Source organism: Rhineura floridana, chromosome 6, assembly GCF_030035675.1.
Source record: "Rhineura floridana isolate rRhiFlo1 chromosome 6, rRhiFlo1.hap2, whole genome shotgun sequence".
Taxonomy (NCBI): domain Eukaryota; kingdom Metazoa; phylum Chordata; class Lepidosauria; order Squamata; family Rhineuridae; genus Rhineura; species Rhineura floridana.
In genome coordinates, this window is record NC_084485.1 from 20531039 (window position 1) to 20545742 (window position 14704).

The window sequence follows — 14704 nt, forward strand, 5'->3', positions numbered from 1 at the left end:
AGTGGTTTGCCTCATTCTTTAGTTACCCGGAAAGCATTTTTGTGCCAAAAACTAGAAATCCATACATAGATCATCATGCGTGACAACAGGCACACTCTTATATTCCACGGCATGTACACATTCCAGGAAGCTGTGATTTGTCAGCTCTTCCCAGCATATGCATACCTAGTGAAAATGCACACACAAGTGTGGTTGTCAGACTTACACATGATGATCCATGGCTGTCATGTTACACAGAAGTGATTTTCATGTAGGAAAAGTATAACATGTGAAGTAGGTCTTACTTCATTCCAATATCAGAACCTTTAGGGTTTGGGTGGATAGATCAGGAACTGCATTCATTCAACATCATCCACCTAGCATGGTCATCCTCAAAGAACTGGACTCTATTCTCCAATCTTAACGGAATAGACCACATGTCATACAATATGGCTCTTATTTAATTATCCAGTCTTCCTCTATTTTTAGAAGTGTCCTGGAATCCATAGACATTTTACACTGTTTTCAGATAAAGCAGTTAGTAACCCCTTTGAGGTATACAGCTACACACTATAGACAGCTGTATACCTATACAAGTACTTACTGCAGCCACCATGGTTAAATGTGAAGCAGTTGCAAGGAAGAAATAAGATATGGCTGCAGACACTGTGCTATGCCCCAGTTAAGAAACCTGGGAATATGAAGGCCTCTCATAATGGGGCACTAAATCTTTAAGAACGGAGATAAAGAATCAGCAGGAGACAGAATAACAACATGATTGGACAACACAGTTGCTTAATCTTCCTGCAGCACCACAAACCTAGCAATGAAAATGTGGCCTGATGTTTCTCTTACACATCCCTAATGCGATCAGGGAGTGGTTAAACAAACGCCTATCACTACAATACTTTTGGATATGCACTGGCTCCTGGTGAGTTTCTGAGTCCAAGTCAAGATGCTAATGATCCTCTAAGCATCTTAGGCTACAATCCTAACCCCCATCCCCTTGCCAGTTATTTACAGAGCCACCCTCAAATCTGTAGCCCTGCTGCTCATGGAGGAAGGTGGGTAGGATGATCAGACTTCATCCCTGTGCTGGCTTCAGGCCGCTGCAGCAATCAGGTTTGAATTGGGTGATGGCTGTAAGACTAGCTCAGGATCCAGCGGAAACCAAGCAGACTCAGCCTTATCCTATCTTCAGAACACTTCATTTCACAGCTTTCTGCTGCGAAAATACATGCCAGTGTGCCTCGTGACCTCCTCTTTGGCAGCCGGAACAGGGATGTTAGCACCAAGACAGTGACGCTTCCATTAGTCCTCAGCAGCAACTGGCAGCAGTCTCCCACAGCTGAGCAGAAGGACTCCTCTGCCCAGTCCAAACTCCCCACAGGGAGATTTAGATTGTTCTGCACAGCTCCAGGTTATCAGAAAGGCTCCTTTCTTCCATACGATACTATCTGCTTGTTGAGATCTGAGAACTTGCCATTATTTGAGCTCAAGCTGGTGGGTACACAGAGCAGGGCATTCTTGGCAGTGGCACACAGGTTTTAATGGCTCCCTTACTTCTCTCTTTTTAAACAATTATTAACAAAAACATAAACAAAGTGATTATGGCCATACATTTTGATCAGACTTTTTATACTGATGGAGTTTTCTGATCCAGTCTTTTGACTCTTGTATATTTATGAGATCCCTAATTACCAAGTTTTAATTTTATGTTGTTGTATTATGCATTTATTTTCTTATCAGCTACACTAAGGCTGAAAAACAGCATAAAATCAATAAAAAAAACATCAACATGATCAGACGGGAGTAGACAGCCAATTCTGACCAGGTGCGGAAAGTGCATAATTGAGAATGGGGAGTCCCTCCTCCTGGTAGAAAGGAAGAGAAGCTAACAGAAGGGTTAAAACCCTGAAGAAGAGTTGGCAAAAGAATTTAGGAATAACCAGGCTAATCATTTATTTTAGGCTTGCTATAATAGATTATATGGGAGTTATGTAGATCTTTCTTCACTCATTCTAAGACCCACCTTTTAAAAAAATACACTCCCATGTGCTGTAACATAGCAGCAATGTGCACAAAAGTACTTGATCATCAGGCACACAGTAATTAGGATCTTTTTATTAAGTATGCAAAACACAGAATATACAGCTTTCCTTTAAATTTAAACATACATTTTTTAAATGTGCGAAGAAGCCTATGTTCTTCTGTGTGAACCAACTGCTAAGATGACAATTTGCCTGTACTTCCAAGTATTGTTTAAGGTATAAATTGCTGCACTGATGTTTTCTGTTAAACACATTTATGATGCGAGGCTATATTTCCTCCCAGGCCTAACAGAAATGTAAAGCTGAAAAGCATCAGAAAGCTAAGGCTGCAATCCTACACTCACTTTCCTGGGAGTAGGCCACATTGAACTCGGTAGGACTTACTTCTGAGAAGGGATGCACAGGAAGGATTGCACTGTAACTAGGTAACATTCTAACAACCTAGAACCCACATACAGTTTTTAATTCATTCATTCTCAAGGAAACGTGGAGAAAAACACCACACCAGTTGAACACTCAGCAGCACAAAACAGAACACTGTAAGATGTTGTTAGTACAACTGCCCCAAAGCAGAGGTCAGTGTAAAGTTGGCTTATTTTGCACTCACTAAAGGAGAAGACGATTGGGAGAAAGAGGAGAGGGCAACAAATTAATGTTTTACAAACAGAATGAAGGTGGTATAATAATAGTGAGATAATACCAGCAACCTGTAACGAAAGCAAAAGGAATAGACAGAATGAAGCACTTGATATGAAGACAGAGAGAGGAAGAAATTATGCAAATACGTGTACTTGTGTGGAGTAAAATCCCATGTGCTTAGAAGAATCCACCCCCCAATTTCACACCAAGCTGGTGCCTAACTATTTGATTTCTGACATTTAGGAGGATTCTCCCGCCCCAATGAAAGAATACCAAATTAATGGTAACATAAATATGGAGAATGGAAAAGTAAACAAAAAATGGAAATGGATATGAAAGCACTAATTATTTTAGAATATGTTGTCTGTTCAATTTCAGAGTGCTTCAGGAAAAGAGAGGCAGGATATTGGGCCCAAATAACTTGTTCAGTGACGCTCAGCAAGTCAAAAGCAATAACAGTTATACCAAATTTTAATTGCCACACTTAATATCTGTCTATCTAAGCCAGTTCAAATGACAAGAAACAACTCAGGCAGGGCTTTGCAGGAAGAGGAGGAGGAGTGGGGATTGCAGAAAGGGACTGACTTGCTTGTTAATGCTCCTACACAGTTCTGTGGGGGAAAAACAGTTGAGACAAAGAGCAGGAATAACTCTCCATCACAGCGGAGAATCCAAGCGCACCTCTTTATTGTAAGTGAATGGTTTAATTATAAAAAGTGAATGGCTGCCATTCATTACTATGAGAAAAATAAAGCACTATACTCAGGGAGAACATTGCAGAGCTGGATACCCAGAAATGGATGATTGGGTCAAGTGTCGGGAAATGAGTGCCTAAAACAAAACAAATATAATTCCAGATCCTCCAGGCTGTAGGTTTATCAGCCCCTTTTAAGCTCTTAAGGAAGTGAACAAAGAAGAAGACTTCAATGACATAAGTCAAGATAAGCCTGGAACTGTTGACAGGAAAATGGGGAAAGGAAAACATTCCACCTCCTTTCTCAATCTAACAAGACACATAGATAGAAGATCTTGATGAAGCTTGCGGTCCCCAAAAGCCCACAATTCCCCCCCAAACACTTCCTACATTGCTGCTCTTACATGTACACCTAAGAATACCAAACACGTGTATCATGTATGTTCACTCATGCGATTGGATGCAGCTCCCCACTGAGAGCAAACACATTTTTCCTCTTAGCAATGTGTGAAATGACCTCCCTTTAGAAAGCCCCCTCCACTGTGGCAGCTGTTCTGTACAACCATACCTATTTCAGAACATGGCAGCTCCATAAAACTGGTCTGGTGTGAAATACGTAACTCTTAAGAGAGTTTGCTGAACTAGGAAAAATAACCTATTATTGCAACAGGATCGGAGATAGGAAGATAAGGGTGGAAAGGAAAGGCCAAAAGGCTACATGGGAAAAAAGAAGCAACAAAGGCATGCTTGCTGTCTGACAGTCCTAAGCAGTTGGCACTAGAACAGCGAAATGTGGGATACAGTAGGATGAAGGGAGACTCACCGCAGCAGCCATGCTACGTGAAGTCAGAGGGCTGGAGGAGCTGTAACTACTCACTTGCTCGGCCAGCAGCTGCCGGCTTTGGATCGCGTTGTTCCGCAACAACAAGAATGTGTCTGTTAAACGCCGGGTGGCCATGGCTCTAAATTTCCTACAGGGCCTTTTAGGAACCCCCCCTTCCCCTGGGAATTTCCACTGACCTTTCAAAAGCCAACCCCAAAAAAAGTTCCTTTAGCTTTCACAGGGACCCTATCTTCTCTAAAGAGCACCTCTGCTAGTTTCCCTTCAGGACTAAGCCCCCTTTTTTCTTTTTTAAAAAAACCTGCACTTTGCTACAGAGCCCTGAGAAGAGCCTCCCACAGATGCTTCTCCCGAGACTACCCCCACAAGCTCCCCCAGCCCGTCCACCTGATGTCCTTAGGCCACCTGCAATTTCCAAGGAGAAGCCTCTTCCTCCACCTCATGGAAAAATTGCCCCCCACGGAGCACCAAGAGAGCCCACTCTTCTGCACCCCTATCTTCCAGCAGGTCACCTTTTAGCCTTCTACAATTCCCAAGTCTCCGCCCCTCCAAAAAAGAAAAGAGAAACCTCCAGAAATCCCTTGCGCCGAGCCTTCCCCTCTCAGCCACCTTGGAGCCCTCTCCTGAATTCAAGCCCCAGCGCTCAGCCAAAACTCTCCTGGGGCGGATACAGCACGAGCCCCGCCCGGCTCTTCCTCCCCCGCCGCTCGCCAGGAACAGGGAAGGGACCTAGCCCCGACCCCCTCCAGCCCCCCACATCCTTCTCTACCCGGCCCCGGATGGACCCGACCGTCACCCTGCCACCAGCCCGGCTCACTTCCGCATTGTGCAGCGAGGACACATTTCCCCCTCGCCTCAAGGAGACGGAACTCGAAGGTTCCGATCTCACACGGAATCCGAGATAAGCAGAGAGCTGGGAGATCCATACGGTGCCGACCAAAGAGGTGCCGTCCTAATGGTTCACTGATGAAACTTCTGGTTCCCGATTTCAGATAGGTGAATCGGGCACGTGTCGGGCAAGAAAAGGATTCAGGAGGAAAAGATCGGGAGCTAATAAACTCAAATGCAACGAAGTAGGCGGGATCAGAGGCTGTTTTTCAGCGCAGTACTTTGAAATAAGCATGTATGTTATCCACCAACAGTAGAAAACTACATTGGGGTTACAGATCGGTAACCCAGGGGCTGCCCCTCCCAAACATGTCCCCCTAAAATGTTCGTGCTCCCTTTTTTTTTTTTACAAAAGATAAATAATTAAATTTATTACAGAAAATTCCCCCTTACTTTTCTTGGTGGCTCCCCGAACTTTTAGGTTGGCAACGGATCTGCGCTCAAAAAAAAGGGGGGGGGTAATTTATATTTATTTCAAATGTGTAAATACTACCTTTCATCAAAAAATTATAGGGGATCCAGAAGAATATAATTATTAAAAACATAACTATTTTAAAAGACAGATAAGAAGACCTCCTGAGCTTTTAAAATCTGAGAGTATGAAAATCAACAGGTGCAGCCATCATCCTGGAGATGGCGGGGGTTGTCTACAGCTGTTGGGCGCCCTCTTGCAATGCAGGGCTTGCAGAGGGAAGTGCCTGAGGCAATATTTTTGCAAAATTATTTATTATTTTGTAAATGGATGATACCAATTCTTTGACAGCATGTACGTGTATTACCAAAGCTTCCTATTCTGTTAATGGTCTATTATTTTCAGCCGTTATCTGGTTATGATTATTAAAGGGTAATATTAGGTGTATTTGTAACCAGTTGGTGGGTATTTCTCCGAGTTTTGTTTAAATTTCCTCTCTAGTCTTTCAGCCATTGTCTTTAATTCTGCAGTGGTGTCACTAGGGGGGTGCGGGCCGCACCAGGTGACACCATCAGAGGGGGGTGACTCTCAGCTTTAATTTTAAAAAAAAAAGTTTCTAGGTGGTCCGGTTCTCGAGATATACATAAAAATGTCAGCCGCCCCAAGTGGCGTCACTAGGAGGGTGCGGACCACACCAAGTGACACCATCAGAGGGGGGTGATTCTCAGCTTTAATTTTTAAAAAAAAATAAGTTTCTAGGTGGTTCGGTTCTTGAGATATACTTAAAAACGTCAGCCGCCCTGTTAAATCTTTTTTTAAACTACTGTATAGCACTTCGTAGCTTTAACCCTGCCCATTCAGGATTGCAGCCAATCAGTGAAGTGTATGTTTGACCTGTGGCAGTGTCTAGTAAACCTCATTGCAAGGCCAGAAAATGGTGGTCCCCCCCCCATTTATCTGAAAATCTCATAAATTGGGTAAGTATATACAGTTCATGTCCCTCCTGCAGGAGGCCAAGGACGGCGTCCTCGACTTGAAAGCGGCTGCAGATACACTTGCTGTGAGACAAAAAAGGCGGATTTACGACATCACCAATGTTTTGGAAGGGATAGATCTCATAGAAAAAAAGTCAAAAAACAGTATCCAGTGGAAGCACTAGTCTGCAGACAGTGGTTTGGCAGAACCTGGAAATACATTTTGCCAGAAATACGAACTCTTTCATTGGTGGTCAGGCAACAGAGGCATCGCAATTTCAAGACATCACAAATGAAAACCCAAACAGAGATGGCTTACCTCTCTTGTGCACAACTTTTCAAAAAAGTTTTTCCCTTACAAATGCAACTGCTAGCACATTCTTATATCACATGTTGATTAAAATTTGATATGATTGACATAGATAAAATTTTCAGTGCAGCATCCTTGCCTTTTGTTCTGCTCAGCAACTTATAAGGCTGTATCATAATGGAAATGGAATACTTGCTGATCCAGTACAAAAATGATCCATATATGGTGAGTAAGAAAAAGAGAATCTGAGCCTGGTGGTCCATGATTCATGTGTAAGACTTGGAGCCCAGGCAAACTCAGCAAACAAAACAGATCAGGTCCCATAGACTCATCTTCTGCAGGTGATAAAAAAAGACTGTGTGAAGAAGTCAGTGAGTTGCGTGGAGAGCTACATGGGACCTTAAAACTTTTTTTCACAAGTTGTGCACCTGAAAATTAAATGTTAATGCAGCATAGGAAGCTCCTAATGCTTGTCTGTGTGGGGCTGTCAATCCATTGGGCCAGTTCTAAATCATCTTGTCTTGATCCCCAGTCTATTTTTCTAAGCTGTACATGAGCGATAAACAATAAGCAGAATTAAATGTCCATGTTTTAGTAGACATGTAGGTGAACATTGGTTAAAGTATGAAAATAACATTTTCTAAGCTGTTCCCACTGTTAAAAGAAACAACTAGATGAGGCAGCTGTTATGAAAAAGAATGCACATCCTATGTTCAATCAAAGTAGTAGAAGAGAAAAAAAACCAGATAGGCATGTGTTTTTGTCTGTCTTAAAAATGTTTACAATTTTGAAATTTGGATGTAGTTTTAAAATTGTTTAAATATGTGTTTTAATTGTAGATCGAAGTTTTAGTTTGTACACCGCCCAGAGAGCTTTGGCTATGGGGCGGTATAGAAATTTAATAAAATAAATAATAAAATAAAATAAATAAATAAATTTCAGGTTTTTCCCTTCTTGTGTGTAGGAGTCAGATCCTGGGCAGTGTTTTGAAAACCTTCCCAATACTTGCTTTTGTGGGGGTAAAAGCATTGCTAATCCCATATGTCCAGAGTAAATCCCATTGAATTCAATAGGATTTACTTTTGAGTAGACATGGTTATGAATGTGCTGAAAATCAATGGGACTTTGGAGTGAATGTACAAAAGAATTGTGTTTGACTTTGTGTTCTCTTTCAGTCCCCTCCTCCAGTCCTATTTTAAAGCAAGTAGGCAGGGCTTACTTAGGTATTACAGTTTTTATTCTGTAGGAAATGAATACTGATTTTTTAAAAACTAATACTGATTTTTCTGCAATGACCAACTGGTTTGACAATAAACTATTATATGGGCTGTATGTATTTATACATCTGCAGTGTGTGTGTGTAGTCTTTCCAACAACCCTGTGAGGTAGGGTTGGAAACCAAGGCAGCTCACAACAAGAAATAAAGCCATTTAAAATCCAATAACCATGAAGCAAGAGTTGGAAAACAGCCTAAAGAGGCATGATTCTGAATTTTGGGTTGGGTGAATGAAGTTTATTTATTATTTGATTTATATCCCGCCCTTCCTCCCAGTAGGAGCCCAGGGCGGCAAACAAAAGCACTAAAAGCACTTTAAAACATCATAAAAACAGACTTTAAAATATATTAAAACATCTTTGAAAATATTTTTTAAAAGCTTTGAAAAAATGTTTTTTAAAAAAAGAAGAAGAAAAGGCTTAAAAACATATTAAAAAGCAATTCCAACACAGACTCAGACTTGGATAAGGTCTCAACTTAAAAGAACAAGTTGAAAGAACAAGTTCCTTATCACTTGGGGCTGTAGTTCTCTGCACACTTCCCAGTTTGAGTAAGCCCCATTGAATACATTGGGACTTGCTTCTGAGTAAACAAACATCGGATTGCACTATAAATATATTTAAAGATTGTGTAATTCATAAACATATTTGATAGTCATGTTTATATAAATATTTCTTCATACTGTATCCCAATAAGTATTTGATTTCACACTATGGTTGTAGATTATTTTTTCCTCTACATTTTAAGTGTGCCCTTCTTCCTGGGGGTGGTCATGGTTCTCCATTGTTTTCATCCTGAGGGGAGGATAGGCTGAGAGATGGTGAGTAGCACATTTAAGGTCTCTTCACCTTCCCTCCCTTTTTTATTTGCATTTATTTTATATTTCTCCAATATCTTCCCCTGGCTATTTTTATGTATTTTAAATATTTTTAGATTAAATAAATAGGAAATCATAATTGTGAACCTCCCTAAAAGCAATTTACCTATCCTTATGTTTTGGCAAAGTGATGGTGTGAACGCATGCTGGTAGAACAAGAGGCCATGTTTGAGGCATGTTATAAGGTGTTTGAGGACTTTGTCACACATTATTTTTTGAGACCTGTAGATTCATGTCGGAAAGAACACGTGCACATATTGAATGGTGGCTTGGGTGCTGTTTTTTCAGTCTACGCTGCATGCATAGGGAAGGTGATACATCATCTGGCAGCTAGTTTCATAACGTGAGAATGAAAAACATTTGGATCACCATTCATTTGTTTACTTTTCTCACTATTGAGACCACTTCATATATTACTTTTTCATACACAGAAATTTAATCTTTGTATAGGAAAAAAGTATTTTGTAAAATGTGAAGGACAGTGGCTGCCCAGTCAGTATAACCACTGTACAAGATCTACTCAGCCACTGTAATTACCTTTTTGTTTTGAGTGCCCTTTTGTCTGGGTCTTGGTTCAGGTGTGTATCCAACTTTGATGTGCTTATGGAAGGGGTGTGCAAGTAGTGCCCCCCCAAGTGTGGAGGCTTGGACAAACATTGTGTTATGGAAAACCAAAGTCTGTGTGAAAGTACATATTTGGGAATGCCATCAGTGTAATCCTAAACACACTTAATAAATAATATCGAACTTGCACATCACAAAATATATTACGGTCATGTCCATAAGCACCAGGAGGGTAGTCGCCCAGGGGATCTTAGTCCCTCTGCTTTTTTGGGAGCAGGGTCCCTATGTCTCCAAGCATCCTACAGTCACCATGAAAAGGGAGTGTGTTAGTCACTGAGAAGAGTCTTCTAATATGCTTCCTTGCCTTTTCTGCAGATTGGAGCCAATCAGAGTGAAAGGAGGTGAGTCAGCCACTGAGAAGACTCTTCTCAGTTGCTAACGCTCTCCACTTTCATGCTGATTGGCTCCTAGAGATGTTTGTTGTTGTGAGAGAATGCATTAACAAAGATCTCATTCTTAATGCAGGAGTAAAAAAGGGTGTACGTGGCTGTAACTATCATGAAGGGACATAAGAACAAAAGAACATAAGAAGAGCCTGCTGGATCAGGCCAGTGGCCCATCTAGTCCAGCATCCTGTTCTCACAGTGGCCAACCAGGTGCCTGGGGGAAGCCCGCAAGCAGGACCCGAGTGCAAGAACACTCTCCCCTCCTGAGGCTTCCAGCAACTGGTTTTCAGAAGCATGCTGCCTCTGACTAGGGTGGCAGAGCACAGCCATCACAGCTAGTAGCCATTGATAGCCCTGTCCTCCATGAATTTGTCTAATCTTCTTTTAAAGCCATCCAAGCTGGTGGCCATTACTGCATCTTGTGGGAGCAAATTCCATAGTTTAACTATGCGCTGAGTAAAGAAGTACTTCCTTTTGTCTGTCCTGAATCTTCCAACATTCAGCTTCTTTGAATGTCCACGAGTTCTAGTATTATGAGAGAGGGAGAAGAACTTTTCTCTATCCACTTTCTCAATGCCATGCATAATTTTATACACTTCTATCATGTCTCCTCTGACCCGCCTTTTCTCTAAACTAAAAAGCCCCAAATGCTGCAACCTTTCCTCGTAAGGGAGTCGCTCCATCCCCTTGATCATTCTGGTTGCCCTCTTCTGAACCTTTTCCAACTCTATAATATCCTTTTTCAGATGAGGCGACCAGAACGGTACACAGTATTCCAAATGCGGCCGCACCATAGATTTGTACAACGGCATTATGATATCGGCTGTTTTATTTTCAATACCTTTCCTAATTATTGCTAGCATGGAATTTGCCTTTTTCACAGCTGCCGCACACTGGGTCGACATTTTCATCGTGCTGTCCACTACAACCCCGAGGTCTCTCTCCTGGTCGGTCACCGCCAGTTCAGACCCCATGAGCGTATACGTGAAATTCAGATTTTTTGCTCCAATATGCATAATTTTACACTTGTTTATATTGAATTGCATTTGCCATTTTTCTGCCCATTCACTCAGTTTGGAGAGGTCTTTTTGGAGCTCTTCGCAATCCCTTTTTGTTTTAACAACCCTGAACAATTTAGTGTCATCAGCAAACTTGGCCACTTCACTGCTCACTCCTAATTCTAGGTCATTAATGAACAAGTTGAAAAGTACAGGTCCCAATACCGATCCTTGAGGGACTCCACTTTCTACAGCCCTCCATTGGGAGAACTGTCCGTTTATTCCTACTCTCTGCTTTCTGCTTCTTAACCAATTCCTTATCCACAAGAGGACCTCTCCTCTTATTCCATGACTGCTAAGCTTCCTCAGAAGCCTTTGGTGAGGTACCTTGTCAAACGCTTTTTGAAAGTCTAAGTACACTATGTCCACTGGATCACCTCTATCTATATGCTTGTTGACACTCTCAAAGAATTCTAATAGGTTACTGAGACAGGACTTTCCCTTGCAGAAGCCATGCTGGCTCTGCTTCAGCAAGGCTTGTTCTTCTATGTGCTTAGTTAATCTAGCTTTAATAATACTTTCTACCAGTTTTCCAGGGACAGAAGTTAAGCTAACTGGCCTGTAATTTCCGGGATCCCCTCTGGATCCCTTTTTGAAGATTGGCGTTACATTTGCCACTTTCCAGTCCTCAGGCACGGAGGAGGACCGAAGGGACAAGTTACATATTTTAGTTAGCAGATCAGCAATTTCACCTTTGAGTTCTTTGAGAACTCTCGGGTGGATGCCATCCGGGCCCAGTGATTTGTCAGTTTTTATATTGTCCATTAAGCCTAGAACTTCCTCTCTCGTTACCACTATTTGTCTCAGTTCCTCAGAATCCCTTCCTGCAAATGTTAGTTCAGGTTCAGGGATCTGCCCTATATCTTCCACTGTGAAGACAGATGCAAAGAATTCATTTAGCTTCTCTGCGATCTCCTTATCGTTCTTTAGGACACCTTTGACTCCCTTATAATCCAAGGGTCCAATTGTCTCCCTAGATGGTCTCCTGCTTTGAATGTATTTATAGAATTTTTTGTTGTTGGTTTTTATGTTCTTAGCAATGTGCTCCTCAAATTCTTTTTTAGCATCCGTTATTGTCTTCTTGCATTTCTTTTGCCAGAGTTTGTGTTCTTTTTTATTTTCTTCATTCGGACAAGTCTTCCATTTTTTGAAGGAAGACTTTTTGCCTCTAAGAGCTTCCTTGACTTTGCTTGTTAACCATGCTGGCATCTTCTTGGCCCTGGCGGTACCTTTTCTGATCTGCGGTATGCACTCCAGTTGAGCTTCTAATATAGTGTTTTTAAACAACTTCCAAGCATTTTCGAGTGATGTGACCCTCTGGACTTTGTTTTTCAGCTTTCTTTTTACCAATCCCCTCATTTTTGTGAAGTTTCCTCTTTTGAAGTCAAATGTGACCGTGTTGGATTTTCGTGGCAATTGGCCAGTTACATGTATGTTTAATTTAATAGCACTGTGGTCACTGCTCCCAATCGGTTCAATAACACTTACATCTCGCACCAGGTCCCGGTCCCCACTGAGGATTAAGTCCAGGGTTGCCGTCCCTCTGGTCAGTTCCATGACCAACTGGTCTAGGGAATAGTCATTTAGAATATCTAGAAACTTTGCTTCTTTGTCATGACTGGAACACATATGCAGCCAGTCTATGTCCGGGTAGTTGAAGTCACCCATTACTACCACATTTCCTAGTTTGGATGCTTCCTCAATTTCATATCTCATCTCAAGGTCTCCCTGAGCATTTTGATCAGGGGGACGATACATCGTTCCCAGTATTAAGTCCCTCCTGGGGCATGGTATCACCACCCACAATGATTCTGTGGAGGAGTCTGCCTCTTTTGGGGTTTTGAGCTTGCTGGATTCAATGCCTTCTTTCACGTATAGAGCGACTCCGCCACCAATACGTCCTTCCCTGTCCTTCCAATATAGTTTATATCCAGGGATATCCGTATCCCACTGGTTTTCTCCATTCCACCAGGTCTCCGTTATGCTCACTATATCAATGCTCTTCTCTAAGACCAAGCACTCCAGTTCTCCCATCTTGGTTCGCAGGCTCCTAGCATTAGTGTACAGGCACTTGTAAGCAGTGTCTCTCTTCAAGTGTCTTTGGCACTTGTTAGGCCTGTGGTAATTTTGCTCTTCTGAATTTATATCCTGTGCCCCTGCTCTCACAATGCCTACTTCTAGGCCTACCCCTTTTAAAATTTCATCATTTCTTTGGTTTTTATCCCAGGGGGGAGGTTTATTCCGAACTGGACCTTTCTCAGCTCCTGTCGGGTTTCCCCCCTCAGTCAGTTTAAAAGCTGCTCTGCCACCTTTTTAATTTTAAGTGCCAGCAGTCTGGTTCCATTCTGGTTCAAGTGGAGCCCGTCCCTTTTGTACAGGCCCGGCTTGTCCCAAAATGTTTCCCAGTGCCTAACAAATCCAAAACCTTCCACCCGACACCATCGTCTCATCCACGCATTGAGACTGCGAAGCTGGGCCTGTCTGGCTGGTCCTGCGCGTGGAACCGGTAGCATTTCAGAGAAAGCCACCTTGGAGGTCCTGGCTTTCAGCATCCTACCTAGCAACCTAAATTTTGCTTCCAGGACCTCACGGCTGCATTTCCCCATGTCGTTGGTGCCAACGTGCACCACGACCACTGACTCCTTCCCAGCACTGTCTACCAAACTATCTAAATGACGGGCGATATCTGCAACCTTCGCACCAGGCAGGCAAAACACCTTGCGGTCTACACGCCCATCACACACCCCACTGTCTATGTTCCTAATGATCAAATCACCCACTACAAGGATCCCTCCACCCCCTGGAGATATATCCTCGGCACGAGAGGATAGCTGCTCATCCCCCAAGGAATGGGTCCCTTCTAAGGGATCGTTTCCCTCTTCCTCAGCTGGATGCTCTCCTTCCCCGAGACCATCGTTGTCCATGATAGCAGGAGAGCTATCATCGGAGTGGGACACAGCTATAACGTCCCTGAAGGCCTCCTCCACACACCTCTCTGCCTCTCTCAGCTTTTCCAGGTCCGCCACCTTGGCCTCAAGGAAATGAAGTTGTTCCCAGAGAGCCAGGAGCTCATTGCACCAAGAGCACACCCACAACTTCTGTCCAACAGGCAGATAGTCGTACATGCTGCAGGCAGTGCAAAACACTGGAAAGCCCCCACACCCCTGCTGGCTTCTTACCTGCATAGTTTTGTTTAAGGTTTATTACGTCAGTGGGTTGGAGACTGCGGTTTAGTTGAGGTCAGGGAACAGACGGGCAGAGTAGGGGGCCCTGGCCTCCTCGCCCTGCTGCTGAACTCGCTCTGCTGCTTAACTCGCCTTGACGCTTCGTCAGCTGGGGCTTCCTCTAGTTCATGGAGCAGGCTCCCTTGCTAGGGTGCTCTGACTTTATATGTGTGGCTGGTTCCTCCCAGCTACTGCTGCCAGCCAATGATGTGTTACTTGAGGCTGATGGCTATCAGCTGGGACTTAACTCTTTAGTATTCTCTCAGGCTTCCTTCCTGAGCGAGGGGCGGGGCTGTTTAAGCTTTTGGCTGCTTTTAATCTCAGCAAGGGGCTGCGCCTTCCAGGCAAGTCTTTTGTGTTTGTTGTTTTCCCACCTAGAACAGCCTGACCTTTCTTTAACCTAGGGAAACAGAGCTTGTGGTTGTGTTTCAGGAAGGCTGAAGCTGCCCTTTTTAGCAAGGACTGAGCTGA

General features: G+C 43.1%; 1 protein-coding gene across 4 annotated transcripts in view; it reads right to left on the reverse strand.

Annotated features, from left to right (window-relative positions):
* The window catches only part of STX16 (syntaxin 16), a 40877-nt gene extending 35756 nt beyond the window's left edge, over window positions 1–5121 (reverse strand). Inside the window, exon 1 of one of the 4 annotated variants that reach the window (XM_061631162.1) lies at window positions 5022–5121. Coding sequence is in view for 3 of the 4 variants with exons in the window: in XM_061631158.1 (XP_061487142.1) it covers window positions 4187–4321 (135 nt within the window). In the remaining variant the exon portion in view is untranslated. Of the gene's footprint in view, window positions 1–4186; window positions 4956–5021 lie in introns of those variants that run through there. The other 3 variants (XM_061631158.1, XM_061631159.1, XM_061631160.1) reach the window with 3 other exon arrangements.
* Between the last annotated feature and the right edge of the window lie 9583 nt (window positions 5122–14704).